This window comes from Tauraco erythrolophus, chromosome 3 (assembly GCF_009769465.1).
Source record: "Tauraco erythrolophus isolate bTauEry1 chromosome 3, bTauEry1.pri, whole genome shotgun sequence".
Classification (NCBI taxonomy): domain Eukaryota; kingdom Metazoa; phylum Chordata; class Aves; order Musophagiformes; family Musophagidae; genus Tauraco; species Tauraco erythrolophus.
The window spans coordinates 65,003,725-65,021,651 of NC_141467.1; the positions used below are offsets into that span (position 1 = coordinate 65,003,725).

The 17,927-nt window shown below is 39.8% G+C and overlaps 1 protein-coding gene across 1 annotated transcript; it reads right to left on the reverse strand.

The window, feature by feature from the left end:
- Positions 1-432: 432 nt before the first annotated feature.
- TTPA (alpha tocopherol transfer protein) lies at positions 433-16,717 on the reverse strand. The gene is made up of 5 exons (XM_086609354.1): positions 16,523-16,717; positions 7,756-7,909; positions 6,284-6,477; positions 3,489-3,599; positions 433-1,520 (listed from the first exon to the last, which is right to left on the reverse strand). Exons 1-5 carry the CDS (start codon positions 16,715-16,717, stop codon positions 1,341-1,343), a joined length of 834 nt encoding a protein of 277 aa, XP_086465480.1. The 3' UTR covers positions 433-1,340.
- Between the last annotated feature and the right edge of the window lie 1,210 nt (positions 16,718-17,927).

Consider the following 17,927-nt stretch of genomic DNA (forward strand, 5'->3'; position numbering starts at 1 on the left):
TGAAGATTCATATGGAATGCTTAAGTATATAATGCTTATGCAAAGACCCCTTGGCTTATTAGAAAAGAGTTAAAAACTGGGTAAATTAACTCTAGCAGTTGGTGTACTAACAGAGCTTTTAAACAAAAAGCTGAGTGAAAAGTAAAATATTGTTTTACATTATTAAGTACTAGGGATTGCATGATGATACTGCTATGTAACGTGAGTGATAGCTTTTACATATGCAGCATTCGTATCTGAATCACGTCCCTTAAAAAAAAAAAAACTAAAAAATTCTGTTTTCACTAAGTATGGACAGATTTTTTTTTCCATTACCCCTACAGAAATAAAGACGAGGGCTTGATGGAAATTAAACCCCATTTCTTCTAGTGCCCAACAGAAGATATAGACTGGCGAGCTGCCAATTACTTTTCTGAAAGTAAAATGAAGATACCCATCATCTCCTGTGCTGAGGTCCAAAGTGACCTACAAGCACCCTTAAACCACACAACAAATACTTCTAAAGTTCAGATCCACAAAGGATAACTTACTTCACCCTCTAAAACAAACTGATACTGGAAACAGCTAAGAGCTCTTGACTTCTATAGTGCTCTATAGTAGGAATTAAAGGTGATCATAATCTGGTTGCTTATAGCTTTGAAGAACAAAAATCAGAATTTTCAAGGTTGTTTTGAGTCTCTTAGCAGTTCCTCCTCCTGATTCATAGGTACATGGTGTTTTCCCTGTCTTCCTCTATAAAATTGGATGGTCACTGTGTTAATTAGCACAAAAAGGGAAGCTGCGCAACCAGCACGAAGATTAACACAAAAGTCTCACTATTGCTGACTAATTTTCAATTTGACACAAACTAACAAAATAGCTATTTTCCCTGAGAATCAATCCAAAAAGCAGCCCCTTTTCTCTTCCTGGAAATTAGCCTTGTAGTCACACTTCTGCAACCAACTAGTCTGCCCCATTCACATTCTGCTCTTTTCTGTATCCTATCATCTTGACAAGTCAAGATACAAGAGCTAAGCATCAGGTTCTGAACTGCATTATTATGGATAAGTTGTCTCCAAAGACTTCACAGGAGCAGTATCAATCTCCAATATCCAATGCACTATTCAGCTTTTTGGCACAGAAGTTAATCAATTACAAGCAGTATTGCAAATGTGTAGAATTCATTAATCTTTTCATACTGATCAACTCCAGTTAGTATGAAAGTGCAGTCAACATAATACTCAGTGCCTTGCAAAGACATACTGGTTTCATTTACAGTAATTTCAAGTTTACACGAAAGATTCGTATTAAACTTATTTCCACTTTCTGTGTTCAAGAATTGATATAATACCATAGTAAGGTTATTCCTGGGCAACCAGAGAAATGCTCTGAAGATAATCTGCAGACGCCATTATAAAGTCAGTCCATTCCTTGGCCAGCTCTTCAATGGAGACTTCCTGCCCCCCATATTCCTGTGGGAGAATGCTGACCGGGAAGTGTTCCGTCAGACTCTGCATGTAGTTACTTCCATGCATATACACCTAAAACAAAACGTGAAAAGCATTTACTTGGGTATGAGTGCCAGACTACTGAGTGAAAACAGGCAGCAAAGACACCCAGTGCAAGAGCTGAAGCCACCAGCTTGGTTCGACTAAACAAGCGTAGTTGTTCATAATGAGCTCCTTAAATGAAGAAGAAAGTACCACCATGTGAGTTTCCCATGGGTGCTCATCCTCTGTCCTGCACAGTATCTGCAGCTTGATAAAGCCCGGACTACAACCACAGAACTGCATTTTATACACCTGCAAGCACAGGTGCCGAAACTAACTACACACTTACTCCAAACTGGTTTGGTGACACTGACGAGGGTACATGCTACATCCCTACAGCTGAAGTCAGCTAAACCATGAGAAGACTGCGGTTTGGTCTTGTCATGATAGATATACTTGTTTTTCAGTCATTTCTAAGGAAAGTACAGAGTTTGGCTCCTGGCCATTACTATCTAGTCCTGCCACATGTATTTAAAAATAATGTTATCTAGTTTGTGTGCAGGTTCAGACAAGTGCCAAGGAGGATATTCAGAAGCATCTGTATCTCAGTCCTTAAGTTTCAGTTCCAATTGCAATTAGACCCTGGACTATTCCTCCTCTTTAACCCTTGTAATACTGTAGTTTTGGTTCTTCTCTTCTTGCTTTATTGCAGCTATTTGGAAGCCTTGTTCATTACTTCCAGTCAGAAATGCTTATAGGCTTCTTATTAACACTTCACAAAAATTTTCTGCAATTATTATTACACAAAGACTAGAAGAATACACACTCAAAAGGTAGCTGGCTGCCTGTTATCTAACACTACCTCATCAGGAAGTAAGATCATGACTGAATAGTAATTATTCCTATGAAAGTATGGGGAACTGGCCTTTAGAGGGTTTTTTTCAGATCATACCTGAAACCCTAAGCAAGGAGACAAGCCAATCTGCTTCAGTTCCATTCCATTCCATGAACTGGGATTGTTTTCTTTTAGGCCTTTACTGTGCATCTGCCCTCTTTTTTGCTTTTTGAGTTCTAGCCTGAGATATTCTGAGCTGATGAGGTGACAGGGACTTGTTTCACATGTTTTAATGTAAGAGAAGAAGGGCCATGGCATCGGTTTGCTGGAACATACTTTTTTTAATCATCTTTTCAGAAAGAGGGACTGACTGCACAAGGCTGGCAGAAATAATCCTGCCCCTCTCCCATAACAAAATACACACTCTAGATAAAGGGCACTGTCAAGAAATAGATCCCAGATCCATGTGCTGAGACAAGGAGGCTTCAGAGTGGGAATAACAAGAGGCAGTGCTGCTTATTTAGTACCTTAGCCCTGCTGTTAACACTTCACAGTATTTCCTTTTCTGCCAGTTGAAACCTCCAATATTCTTCCTATGCTACAAAACTCAGAATTCTTCCAGAATTCTTGGCATGCTTTTGCATCCAAATACAAACAAGGTTTTCAGATTTAAATCTGTAAAACAATTTAAAACAACTATTTTTGGAAGCTATTTGGAAAGAAATTTTGAACTTAAACTTGACCTATTTTTGATTCATAAATGCCTCTGCAGGCCTTTCAGAACTAAGAAGTTGTCTTCTACTAATTCTGCACAACTTGGAGCGTAACATCGCTGTTCAGTGACAACTTCTCATTGTTACTTATAGGCAGAGTATTGGGAGATCTGAGACCTATTTCTTCCTGGTCCTGCAGAAGAATTGCTGTGTGACCCCAAGCAAATCATTTAACCTCTCTGTGTCAAAGTGGTTTTTATCTTTAGAGTGGTGATAACAACAACCACTTGCAACTCTCACATTATCAATAACTGCAAACGCTCTACAATTAGATTTTGGAGGCCTGAAAGGTGCTAACACAAAAAAACAATTTATGCTTTTCAGTGCTCAGGAGTACCAGATCCCAAGGGAAGTGCTGCAGATTGTCATGTAAGGGGTTTGTGGCAGAAAGAAATATTTGTGTGCACTCACCCGTTCTTTTATTTTCTCAGTGAGAAAAGGCTTAATTAGAGCGAAGACTGGGTGGAAGAATAAAGGCTCATTAATCAAGTGGATACCTCGAACTTTTAGTGGAAAGGAATCCTGTCAACATACATGAAAAACAGCGTAAGAAAAAGAAAGTCTTAATGAACAAATTCTATTTTTAAGGACAAATCTGTGAAAACTATGTAGTCCATAGGTCAGAGTATTCCTCCTGACTTTGCTAATACCTGCACTTTGGAGTGTTCTTAGCTTACACTGCCCCAACAATGCTTAGAAAACTCACATCTTTTTCTTCCCATTACAAAGTAAAAAAAAAAAAAACGACAAAAAAAATCCCCAACACACACACAAAAAAAAAAAACCCACACAGTATGAGGAGAGGCTCATTTATTAAAAAAATAAAACAAACAACAATCAAAGAATCAAGAAAACCCTCACCAAATTACACATAAGTAATGTACACAAAGCTTGTGCTCAGCCTTTCCTCAGAAGTACAATTCTTCATAGAAGATTCTGCTGCTAATTTACCAAAAAGCTATCCAGTCATGTGCTTTCATTGGCAATTCACAGCCTGAAGGATAATATGTAAATATATATAAATATAAACCATTGAAGCTACTAACTTTAAGTTAAATAAATTATAACTCCGAGAACTTACAAATGTAATTTAGAGCCTTGAAATTACTGGGAATTTGCCCAAGCCAGAAGTTAAGCTTTACAACAAGACTACTGTCATAATGAAAATAAAAATTATGTCTGCTATACAGCCTTCATAAGATGAAATACTTCTACTTGCATTCAAGATTCATTTAGAAGTCCCAGACCTTTGCAAGTTAAAAGAAAATACGTCAGTGCTCAAAAACAGCATTATGCAATGGAGAAGGTACAGCTTTCCTTCATATCCCAACTGATACCACCTCTGCAACCAGAGGTTTTCTGCTTATAAAAAGGGTACTTCTCACAAACAGTTCTCTCCACTAGTACAGTAGCTCTTCTCACATTATTTCTTGCACTCTTCTATGGATAAAAGAAAACTCAAACCCCACACATTTCTTAAGTGCAATTCCTTTTAGATTTTAATGTATGATAAAGACCTTAAAATGATCAGATTACAGGTTTACTGCATGTTATTATGTGTTATCCTATACTTAAGGTCTAAATGTTATTATATACTTAAAGTCTACTATTATATTTTTCACAGAACAATTTGCTTTTGCCTGAGGTAACAATTTTTCAAGATGATGCCACCTACTAGTGTTACTGTGCTTTCCATTCCTTAGTACATATTTCCTTTCTATTAACTTCTGTTTCTTCATACAGGATAGTAATTTGCAAGAAACACTTCTTAAGAAAAACAAAGGGTTGAAACTAAGGTTCCTTAATTTTTACTTATAAGCATATTGAACACTCTAAGACAATCTCTGAGTGAAATATTTGAACTCTGTTAAAGTGATGAAAAGAATCTGAAAAAAAAATGAGTTAAACATTTCTCTTCTTAGAAAAGAACACTGGCAACACAACTTTTTTCTGCCTTTTTTTTTCGATAGCTATAATAAACATTTAGAAGCTTGAAAAACAGGCAACAAATCTGAAATATGTCAAGATGGAAATGTCACATTCAAAGAATTTCCTGGTTTGAGATGATGGATTGAAACCTTTAGATATAATTGCAAATCCTACTCTACCTCCTTTCTGCTCTATTTCAAGGTTAAAAAATTACTAGTAACTTGTTTACTACCTCAAAAATCAACTGAAACACTCTCACACATCTTGTTCTCATGAGATCTGGTCCAAGATCATATGAACATCAAGAGTTCTTATTCTAGATGTGAAAGGTTGGGAATACCTGCTGGTTTCACTGAAGTTTTACAGTAGATACCAAAAAGGAAGAACAGCTGAAGTTCTGATGATATTAGTTCCATAACTAAGCTTTGACTGAACCTCAGATATGAATCTTAACAAATCAGAGCAGAGATTGTCTCCCTGGCTCATTTCCCCATCATAGGCTAACTGTTTTATTATTACTGATTTTCAACTTAACTTCTGAAGGAAAATGAGATTATAGGACTATACTGTAGCTTGCCTGACAATTCTCTGTCCCCTTCTTTTTTCCTTTTGTTCCTTTTTTTTTTTTTCTCCTCTCAAATCCATTGGCAAAGTTCAACCAAATTTGATAGAAAGGAACAACTTTTAAAGACAGTAAAGTCCCTAGAAGTTTTGGGAAAAATGGGTGAGTTGCACAAAATAATGCTTATGTTTGGGGGCAAAAAGTAAGTAGAACATAAATACACATTCTGTTGGTAGCACCTGAATGGTTATGTAGCATCATCCATACTGGTAACAAGTTAGTACTCTCTTGCTCTCAGCTACTCTTAGCACATAATACTTCTCATCTTCTCTGAGCGTCAGGGGAAAAAAGGTTTGAATGTTGAGTTAATGTACAAAAGAATGGCAGAGAGGAGTTGAAAGGGGATAACAAACACAGATCCTTAGAAAACTGGGCTTTATCTGCTCTTAGACTCATAAAATTCTTGTGTTGTAACAGGTCAGTGGAGCTCTTATAAAACATCAGAGGTTAAAGGACATTTACTGCTACATAAAAACATACTTTAAGTCAAATCGAGCACAACCTATGCCTGAGCTATCTGACTTTTAATGGATTTAAGATTTTGTTCTTTCAAGCTGCATGGACTCCAAGAAAGTCTAAGGAAGGAAAATTTAGAACAGGTGAAAAATTGGGAATTATAGCAATGAAGAAGCATAAAGCAGTATGTCATACTTACTGTGAGCACAGCAGCAATTTTCTTGGCCACCGCTGGACTGATTTGAAATGCATGAGCAAATCGCCAGCCTTGAAGATCAAAGATGGCCTTGACTCCATTCCGTTGAGTCTCAATCTCCTTTACAATGAGTTCAGATGTGATAAGACTTACGCGAAACACATCATATGCTGTAAATAAGTTGGGATCCCATTGTCCTGAAGAGTAAATAGATTGCACTGCATTACGACAAGGATACCACGTAACACCTGTACTTTTCCTTGTTACTATTTCTAATGCGCTTCTCAGGAACAAAAAGTGACCAGCAATAGCAAAGGTCCTGAAATAAACAGATTTACCAGGACAGAAGTTATTTTGTGTGCCTGCTCTGTCACTCATTTTTTGAGCTCTTTTTGTAATGGTACCACCTAATTGTAGATAGTTGTAGATGCCACCTAATGTAGTATGTTTCACCTATGGCCATTGCCTCCAGTACAAAGTTTTGACAGGAACAGCTTAATTTAGTAACAGTCACGTTAGCAAAAACTGCAGATCATCAATCCAATTAATTCATATAGTTTATCTTCAGTGCAGTAATTCTGTCAAGACACAGTGAATCCCACTTGTTTTTCTGAGGCCAGAGCAAAGAGTTACAAGGATGAGCCTTGACCCGAGATGAAAGCTTCAGAGAACAGAACTTTGCAAAGAAACATATTCTTTTCTACTAGACCATTTGATATTAAAACAATTCTTTTAAAGTTGGCAAAAATAATTTCTCTGTCTAAAACAACCACAAAGAAATATGGGAACACATGATCATTTAACTACATCTTTTTAAAAAATATTTTTGAAAGTGCATGAAACAAACTAAGGATCTTCAGAGTATTGTTAGATAGGGCTCTTCGGCTACACCTGAACAGTGAAAAATCAGTGAAATTCTCATCCATATCTAAACTGAATGTTGGTACATGACTAGGTGTACGCTTTTTTTTCCGTTCTCTCTCCCCTCTATACCGCATATACACCAGTACGACAGTCTTAGCACATGGCTTTAAAAATCTGCATGGAAACAAATAACTGTTGGGACAATTGGACCCAAATAATCACATATTCTTGCAAGACTTAAGGTTTTAACCTTAAGACCTTTTTTCATGCAGACAAGAATTTCACTAAAAAGAAAATATGTTCTTCATAAAGGATTGTACACCTTTAGCCATACCAGTATATAAGTCAAATGACAGAACTGTCACAGCTCAATAAACTCACCTTTAAAGGTATGTAAAGGTATTTCTAACAGGGAACATATTACCTTTCTAGGTAAGACATTCTGATATTATCTAATTTTCTCAACCCCTGGTGTTGTACCCATAAAATTCTTTTATTTTGCTGCTCAATTGTAATAATTAAAAAAAAAAAAATTAAAACCCCCCCCACAAAACCAAACCATCAGTGTCAGAGGCAGGTGTGAAACAGGTCCAAGCAATTTTGTCACTCACCAATTCTGTATATTAGAACTTTGCTTCCGGATGGGTCCCTTGATCTCAGGACTCCATGATAGCCCGCACGCAAAAGACCAAGAACAGAAGATGGTTTTAAATCTGCACTTATTTCTGGGCATTCAATTCTCCACTTCTGGTAATTCTTCAGTAACTGGAAAAAAATAAACGTGGATGAGAGGTATTACACAAAGACCACAGTTAAAAATGTGTTTTCAACATGTGGTCACAGGCAGAGGTTTAATTCATTAAATCAGCTATCAGTTCATGGTGTATTTTAATCAAATTCCTCCTAGTTGTAGAAGATTCCTATATTAGATCAAGTAAGTGAGTAAGTTATGATAAATTCGGAATCCTGTCAACATGTTTATGTACTGCATTTTTCATTTTGTGTCAGAAAAGAAAACTGGAATATGGAAAAGCCACCAGTAGTTTCTATGTAAAATACATCTAAACTCCAGTTTTCTTATTCAGGTTACATTTTTGATTATTCCATCTGATACTGCATCATATTCATTCAGGGTTTGTTGAACTCAGACGTGCAAAATCTTAGAGGAACGTTCCCCCTTCACCATCCCACCCCATATCCTACTCCAGCAAAGTATGGGCCCATTTTGTACACACAGTCACTAATAATTTCAGTTTACTATTTGAAATATATTTGATCATCAGCATATCTAAAGCACATTTTTGAAGTCCCTCCTACCCCTCTGAAACAGCAGAATATAACCATGTAGCGAGTCCATTATTCATCATACAACTTCCCTCCTCCAGAATGGAAATAATGAGAATCTGTTTTGCTGTAACAGAGATCCTGTCCATTACTGGGACATCATCACCCTGGTTCCTAAAGCTGGAAGGCTGCATCACAAACTGCTATGTCTAAGGCATAGGAAGGGCTGTGTGTTGAAAGGCAATGGCGTAACTCTAAGGAAGAGTCAACTGAAGGTGATCCTTCCTGAGGTAACACCTACGTAGAGGAATTACAGGTGATAACTGTGAAAGGTCATCTCCAAGGTGGATCATGAAAAATTACGTTGGTGACGCAGCAGTTCTAATTTCCAAGTCTAATTACTGTTTCTCCTTTGATATTAAGTAAGTGGTGGTGGAGAAAATGAACTGCTATGCCCTGCAACTCAAATTCACGTAAGCCATTTTGCCTAGTGGGAAGTGGGAAGCTATGCAAGACTCTCTTCTAAAAAGCTTCCTCTCAATTCATCAATTACATTCTGTCTCTGCTGTATCACCCGTGCTAAGTTCCCTAGCAGCGAGTTTGGAGGGTAAAGGGATAGCTATGGCAAGTAATTTAGATTTTGTATTAAAATTTCCTAAATTGCTACAGTTTAGACTTCTAACCCAAGACTTTCAAAGACCCTAAGCGAATCAGAATTTTTCAGCACCTCATTTTACAACAAACTCAAATGTAGGTTTAAATTTTAAAGGTAGCATGCACAGGCTAGCCTTTCAAATTGTTACTCTATTTCATCAAAAAGCAAAATGTAATCTGATCTTCAGCACATTTTCACATATTAAACAGATTCACCACAATGAAAGCATCAAGCAACAGTCTTTTATTTCTGTTAAATTTTATTAACAGAAATTAATTTTTATTCATTTCTCAATTACTCCATATTTCACAACAGAAATAGTTAAAAAAACCTGTCAGCTCCAACTAATAAAACATAACCTTAAATAAAATACAAATTTCTTGTATTTATGCAAGTATCATTTTCTTCACCATTTTCATAGAAAGAATGGTCAGAAGGAACCTCAGTGGATACTAAATTTATCCCTTGGAACATCACATAGCTGATGCTTACCTACAGACTCTTAGAAGGATACCTGAGACACACCATCCTGTACCTCATAGCATGCTTATGTTAGATAATTAGTCTTATTTCTTACCCTTCCCTATACTTTCTTGTATCATTTTACATAAAATATATACTTTTTCTTCAGCTTATGGCTTTTCTGCTTAGATGAAGGTCTTGAATTATTTCGAAGGTCTCTCAAACGAATTGTCATGAGGAAACTATTTATAAGGCATTAATGTTTGTCAGCAGAATTTACATACAAACAGATGATATACTGATCAGAAATTATCTATACCCTTTATGAAAATAGCACTTATAAATATGTATTTATAAGTAAAATCAAAAATAAATGAAAAAGTTCATCTGCCATGCTAGAATCCCATTTGATTTGGCAACGGCACGGTTGATAACAGCCTCATCCTAAACCATACAATGTAGAAATAAACATTTAGCCATTAGGAGACTGTTACTAGAAGCCTTTTGACTGCATTAAATCAGTTCTAGTCTAGGCTAATGTTCCAGTTTTAGCTGGGACAGTGTTAGCTCTTCTTTTTTTTTTAACAGCTAGAAGAGCTCCGTGTTTTGGTTTTACTCAGAGGCTCACTCTGAGAAGAATGCTGATAGTAAGCTGATGTTTGTTGTTGGATGTGAAACTCCAAGGACTTTTCAGTGTGCCGGAGTGCAGAAGCACGGCGGGATAAGGGGGGAGCATAGCTGGGACAAGGGGGACACGATTCCCCTTGTGATTTGTGGCGAACTTAAGATTGAGGGCCAAACTGGCCAATTAGTATTCCATATCATGCAGCGTCATGCCCAGTATAAAAGCGAGGGTCAGCCGGGAAGAAGGGCTTTTTTGCGCTTTGGCTTTTGCGCTTTGGCTTTTGCCGCTTTTGCTCTTTTGCGCTTGCTGTGTTTTTCGCTCTATTGCTTTTCTTTTTTTTTTTCTTTCCTCTCTCTCTCCCAGTACTCCCACTCTCGGAGTACTATCTCTCCCTCTCTGCCCCTCTCTATTTCGGGGCCTCGCGTTCGTCCGGGATTGCAGTTTCGGGACGAGACGGGCTTCGCATACGAGGGGGTGGTGAGCACCTACATTGTATTAAATCACCTGTATTAAATCACTCTTATCTCAACCCACGGGTTTCACGTTTATCCTTTAATTCTCTCCCTCATTCCTGGGGGTGGGGGAGGGGGAGTGACCGGCTGGGGGCGGGGGGGGGGGGCGGTTCAACCTAACCCACGACAGCTAACTTAAAACCAACCAAACAAAAAAGGCTGGGGGGAAGGGAGTAGGGAAAGTAAGTTAATTTGTGGAATCACTCACTATGATTGCAAAGATAGGTCTGATGAGGTACTCTGATTGTCTCGCTCTGTTACTGCTTGACTCTCTACAAAGGGCACTGTTTGAGCAATCCCAACACTTTGTGCCAACCAGACAGAACTACCAGCATGCTGTGCTCTTTTCCTTAGTCTTTCCAATACAGACACTTCAACAGCAGCAAAACACAAAAACACCCTCAAAACAACTATGCCAACACCTGTAGCTTTGTCTTTTCTCCATTTTCTTCTAAAATCTGTTGCACCACAACTTAATGAACCTAATTAACAATTATTACATAAATATTTTAAACATTTTTTGAAGAGCTGCCTGCCAAAACCAAGATGAGAACAAAAATGATACATTAATTCAATACCTTAAATAATCCTATCCTGCCAGTACTTTCTAGTTCTCCCAAATATTTACATTTTCCAAGCTGAAAACAACAAGGATTTAAGTTTAGGACCTTGGGAGAAAGAGAATGGTGTTCACAACTTGTGACACACTCAAGATCCTTACGAAAGACATAATTTACCAACTGGTAGGTCCATTAAGAAGTAAATATATGGTCAGAACACTTCTGACACCTTCCGTGAGGTGGGTAAGCGGTACATCTTTTAGACACATAACACGGCTAAGCTCCTTGGCCAGAAAGCCACAAAGTGCTGAAGAGTTCTCAGATCTTGAAAACCTAACTTCATTACCTGAAATAATTTAGAGCTGAAGTAAAGGTTTGCATTAGATAATCTTCCACAGCATTGCAGCTAGTTGTGAGACATATTCTGTAAATTTTTACTTATGTAAGCAATCTTTCTGAGCAGCTGGACGTACTCAAGTCACACACAGCTACTTACATGAGTAATCCTTAAACATATCATGGAATTCAAAAACTAGCAGTAGGTACTTATAGTTTTACTTTATTTTGAAAACTTCAAGTTTAACATTGTTTAAACGCAGAAATTCACCTGAAATATTTAAAAAATATGAAAGTATTTCTTTTCATAAAGATAGCAAGAAAAAACATAAATACATAGAACAATCAGTCTGGATATAGAAGAACCAGCAACTTAATATCAGAAAAAACACGGGCATTCATTGCCTAGTATAAAAAATGGCTCATGTAATTACAACACAAGGAAAACATCTCAATGCATAATTATCTGTGTTTACAAACTGATAACCTACTTAGCATCTGCTCAGCATCTGAAAATAGATGCAAGATGACTTGACAAATAGGGAAAGCTAGATGAAAAACTTGTGTCTCGAGTTAAGCATTAATTAAGAGGTTTTTTCCTGAGGCCTGTTGGGTATAGTTCCATGTTTCTGAGAATCAGGGATGATAAAGTTACAGATTAATCCAAGATTCATGTGCTACAAAACAAAGTGAACTTGGTACTTTACTTAGTACTAAAAGAACTAGAGAACAATGTCCTTGTTACAGAAACCAATGCATTTCTATGTGTAAATTATTTTTAATATTAAATATAATATTAACTAGGATGCTAGACAGAATTAGGCCTCTACTGTGCCACCAGTTGTACCAACAGCAGTTGTTTAGGAAAAAAATGTTTTCTATTGGCAATCTTTGCAAGAGAAACCAACAGCTCAAACTTTAGAATATAAACATATAAATAGACACACATAAACACATACATACACACACATAAACACACCTTTGTGAATATTTATATTATACGTATTTTTAATATATGTGTATCTAGCTACACACAGAATTTAAAATATTTTTATAGAGACATAGAACTTTCCCAATTCCGCACGCATTACCTCTTTGCCAGCTGGGAAAAGACTGGCACATGTGTAAGTTGAGACATTTAGCTTAGCACAAAGGGAAGACCGCTGACTGATTTGTGTTTCATCAACAGTCATCCCGGAGAGCCTAATAGGGGCTTCTCCATCCTTTTTGAGGAATTCCTCTGTATTGATGGAAGAAAAGCAGCGAAGTAACTGATTTAAACTTGGTATTTATACTTGAATGAAGATCCTGAGACTCAGCAGTATGTTTGACACTATGGAAAACAATCCTTCTTGTACATCACAGTTATTCTAAGCAACTGACTTGCAGTACAACACACTAGGAAGTCTTGATTCCTCCGTAAGTCAAATGCAGAGCAAAGACAAAGTCTGGCAGTATACCTTTGTATCAACCAGAACTCCTAAAAGGATCCTAGAAATTTAGAGTTTTGAATGCCATAAAAACAATGCTTACAAAAGTCTAAGTGGTACGTTACAAATCGTCTCTTGCCATAGAGTTTCAATGCTGCATTTTTACTGAATTTAAAGATTTTCATCCTTTTCCCCAGAGTACAATCTATTTTAAGTACAAAAAGACAGTATCCCCAACTCACTGAGGATTACTCTCATACAAGGGTTGTGGGATGTAATGCAAGGACATAATAAAATGCATTAGGCAAAAAGATTTATGGAGGAAAGGAGATGCCAGTTCTCCAGATTTGACATATCACTACTGAATCAGAGTGATAGTGGTTTGATCACAACAATGAAGTCAAACATACATGCATAGCTAGTACATTAAAAAAGGGATATATAAACCAATTGCTTTAGCACAATTAATAGAGACCCATGGCCCTGTTTCTCAGTTTACAGCATATATATTGGATAGGTGTTATCTGCACAAATTAATGAGCAAACAAGATGCTCAGCTCAGGTATGAATTTCTATCCAGACTGAAATCTTTTGCAGCATTAGCATCTCATCCATATATATACCTCTAACAGGGATTACAAAGGCACAGAAGATGCTGTAATGATATAACACTATTCCTTCTGAGCATTAATTTTCGATAGGTAGGTAGGTAAGTAAGTATTGCCTAGAAGTCTCACAGGACAAGAAAATTTCTTATTTACCTGTTGAATGTTTTTTGTGTTGTTAGACAGTTATTGTCAGTCTGTGTCATATGACTTTCTGTTCATTCCTAGAGACAAATCTCTGGCAGTATTTCACGTAGACTGACTTAACACTTTCTTAACAATAACATTTATGCATTTGAAATCTTTTTGTGGAAGCTATCTGCTTAACCTCACCTCTTCACCTGGAGCCTGTACTTAAGTGGTTCAAGTTCATGCAAACATCTCCAGCTGCTTTCTAAGACAAGGCATTGGGTCAATTTTAATTCTTCCTGTGATTCAACATGCAGAAAAAGAAATCTCTTCTAACTTGAGAATAGTCTGTAACTAAGCTTAATTGAATAATCATTGGTTTTAAAAAATACAGACAGTTCTAGCTCTTCAAGGTCTTCAATTCCAGCTACCTATTTCAATGGTGGATGTTCTTCTAGCATATATCAACACATAAATACTTCAAAGCAAATCTGGAATTACCACTGGAAAAATATAAAAGATTGCTTTTGGAATGAGTCATCATAAAAGATTCAGAAATTGAATGTCTGCCACAATCTACCTGATTATTCTTTTCTGAAGCATTTCCAAACGTTGATAAACTGAAATCAGATAAGTCTGTGTCAAATATTAACCAGGGATACATCAATAAACAGTCTGGTCAGTTGCCAAACTCTTGACCCATATTTAAGGCTAAGTATAAGGCCATGCTAAGAAAGATGCTTGATAACCTCTGGTTATGAGCACTGACAGAGCTACAAACTGACTACCCCTTAGCTGTAACAGGACAAGTACTATGTAATACTACAAGTACTATGCAGTAGTACACAGGAGCCCAGCAGGCAAAAGGGACTGTATCAGCCTGAACTCCAAACTGTGAGATAACAACAAACCAGGACAGCGGGGAGCATCCAGTGTTTGGACTGATGGCAGGAGGGCTCTGTCTAGGATAAAGTACTAACATAACCTCTGCATGAGGTCAGACTTGGGCTAGATGAATATGCAATATGCATTTGCATCCCAGAAGGCCAACCATATCCTGGGTTGCATCAAAAGAAGCATGGCCAGCAGGTCAAGGGAGGTGATTCTGCCCCTCTACTCTACTCTCGTGAGACCCCACCTGAAATACTGCATTCAGCTCTGGAGTCCCCTACACAAAAAGGACATGGAGCTGCTGGAGCGAGTCCAGAGGAGGGCCACAAAGACGATCCGAAGGCTGGAGCACCTCGCCTATGAAGACAGGCTGAAAGAGTTGGGGCTGTTCAGCCTGGAGAAGAGAAGGCTTTGGCAAGATCTTATAGCAGTCTTCCAGTCCCTAAAAGGGGCCTACAAGAAAGCTGGAGAGAGACTTTTTACAGAGGTGTGGGACAATGGATTTAAACTGAAAGAGGGTAGATTTCGACTAGATCTAAGGAAGAAATTCTTCCCTCTGAGGGTGGTGAGGCAGTGGAACAGGTTGCCCAGAGAAGCTGTGAATGCCCCATCCCTGGAAGTGTTCAAGGACAGGTTGAATGGGGCTTTGAGCAATCTGATATAGTGGAAGGTGTCCCTGCCCATGGCAGGAGGGTTGGAACTACATGATCTTTAAGCTTCCTTCCAGCCCAAAACAGTCTATGATTCTATGACTTGACTTGCTTCTTGTTCTCCTGAGGAGGAAAGGTTTAAAGCTGTGATGCAAGTCTCAAGAGCCAAATAAAAAGAACATAAAATATAAATTTTAAAGTTATTAATGATTAAAGGCTTAATTCAATTTCTCATATTCCTTTCTAGCTACCCTGATCCTGCAATATATCCATATGCAAACGATCTTCTCTTATAGTGACTAAACCTGAAAAACATACAGTACAGGGAGGTCAGAAACTAAAAGGTGAGGTCTGTTGGGCAACACTATGTCATCAACATCAAATTCCATTGAAATACTGTTTCCAGTTGGCACAAACGAATAAATGCTTTTGCCCTGGGAAGATGTGGAAATACTTTCTGTTCAGAAGGGTTAGCGGTTGTCGATCTTCCCATAAAAAAAGAAACAATTAATAACAATTTGTACCTTTGGGTATTAAAAATAGGCATGTACTGTCTGTATAGCAGAGAGCCATACGAGAAGCCAGGAAAGTACCAAAACTTACCAAAGCCTGTAAGGAGTGTTTTAAATGACTAAACTCCGAGAGAAAAGAAGTTTTTGCTCATACCTTCAAGTTAGAGTAATTATAAATCTGTAGTGAAACTCGCACCATTACTAGTGACAAGTAACCTGAGCCTGATAACCATGATAAGGATGGCCTTTAAAGGATATAGTTTCCTGATCGGAGTTGTGACCTCAACACCCTTCCCGTAACCTGTCCATTACGCGACCACACCACCCTTACCATAACCTTTACGTTACCTCATCGAGGCTGCAAGAAGCCGTCCGTGCTACCACGCGTTTATGCGGCGTGACGCCGACGACACGCACGGCAAGCAAGCAGTTACCCCCTGAAACCGCCCGCCTCGGCCGACCCACGCCGTGCGGCTCGCCCACTCGCCCCCGGTGAAAACCCCCCGGCTGCTCCTCCATCCCTCAGCCTGCCCGCCGCCCTCGTGCCTCGGCATCCCCCCGGGCCTCGCTCCGCGCGGGCCGGAGGCGAGACCCGCCGGTGGCGGGCAGCTGGGATGCCCCCGGCCCGCCTGCCCGACAGCCGCGGCGGGTGCTCCCTACACACGGCGGGAGCCTCCCAGCCCCGCAGGGGGCTACGGGCGGCGCTCCCTCTCCCGGCCCTCCTTACCCTCCAGGCCAGGTCCAGGTGGAAGTCTCTGGCACGCAGGAACCTCACCAGGAACGAGTCGGCGAGGGGCTGCGACCAGCGCTGGCCGGGCTCCGCCTCCGCCCGCCGCCGCAGCTCGGCGATGGCGGCGCGCACCTGCGGCGAGTGGTCGGGCAGGTCGTTGAGGTTCCCCGCGCCCGGCGGCCCCCGCGACATCCCGCCACCGCTGGCCGGCTCCGAGGCGGCGGCGGCCGCGCTCAGCCCCGCCGCCCGGCTGGGCCCATTGGACACCGCGCCGCGGCGGAGCCTCGCCGGGCAGCCCCCGCCCCCGGCGGGGCTTAACCCCTGAGCGCCCTCCCGGGCCGGACGGGGAGAGGGGAGGCGGCGGGTGCGCCGGCCCGGCTGCCGGGGTTAATCCTGTGGGGTTGTTTTTGCACTTTTACGGACTTCACCAATCTTTAGAATTTCACGCTTTAAACCTCGCTCTTGTTTTTCGCTTGTAGCTCCGAAAAGGAGCTGCGCCTGCTCCGCCCCGCAGGGAGAGGGGCGGCGCGGGGCGGCCCCACCGCGGGGAGACCCGTCGGCCCGGCCGCGCATCCCGCACCTCTGCGAACCGCCAAGGACGGCGGCCTGCCTTTTCGGGGAAAATAAGCCATCTTCAGGTATTGGATGGCAAAAAGCTGCAACCTCACTGCGACTGGGACCTGCCGTGCAAAGGAGAGATGGGTGTTGGTGGAAAACTTCCTTGGAGCACCTAATCATTAACATGAATAAGTAGTAATAGAAATGTATCCACTCTGCCTGGATAAAGGATGGTGACATTCAAATCGACTTTAGTCCAACTTTGCTGCCCAGGAGCGAGTTCAATTATGGAAGGTGAAGAGTTCATTGCTGCTATTAGTATTTCGTTATAACCATTTCCTTTGATTAGGTTTCCTTTGAGATCTCGCTGGCCTACTTAGGCTAAAAGCCTTGCTTCATTTAACATACAATTTATAAGGCATTTACAATTTTTAGGCCTACTAAAAGGTTTACAGAATTCAGTTCCAGATTATCTCGCCCTTTTCTGGCTTTCTACATATACACTTAATACTTCCTTAGTTTTAGATCAGCATTTTGGTCATACCTAGCCATGTCTTGGACTCATACATACTGCTGAAATGTTTACAGGTATCCTCCTCAGTTTTACAAATGTAAAAAAAAATCTGCCTAACTAAATCTATACAGGAAAAGAGTGGGAGGAGTGTGAATAATCAGGCCAAAACAAAAAAGAGATTAAAACAGGAACTCAAGGAATTGAATAGGAAAGATAAGCTTTGCAGGGGCAAAGTGTTGCAGCAAGGGATAAAAATTGGGAAACGGGTGTAATGGTCAAGAGTATATCGAGGTGGACATCTAGAACAGCAGGGAGGAGGAAGATGTGAGG

Coding starts and splice junctions, on each gene's coding strand:
- TTPA (XM_086609354.1), bottom strand. CDS start 16,717: ATGTCGCGGGGGCCGCCGGGCGCGGGGAACCTCAACGACCTGCCCGAC. Junction 7,910..16,522: donor ACCTGGACCTGGCCTGGAGG/GTAAGGAGGGCC, acceptor ATTTTTTTCCAG/TTACTGAAGAATTACCAGAA. Junction 3,600..6,283: donor AAATTGCTGCTGTGCTCACA/GTAAGTATGACA, acceptor GTATGTTGACAG/GATTCCTTTCCACTAAAAGT.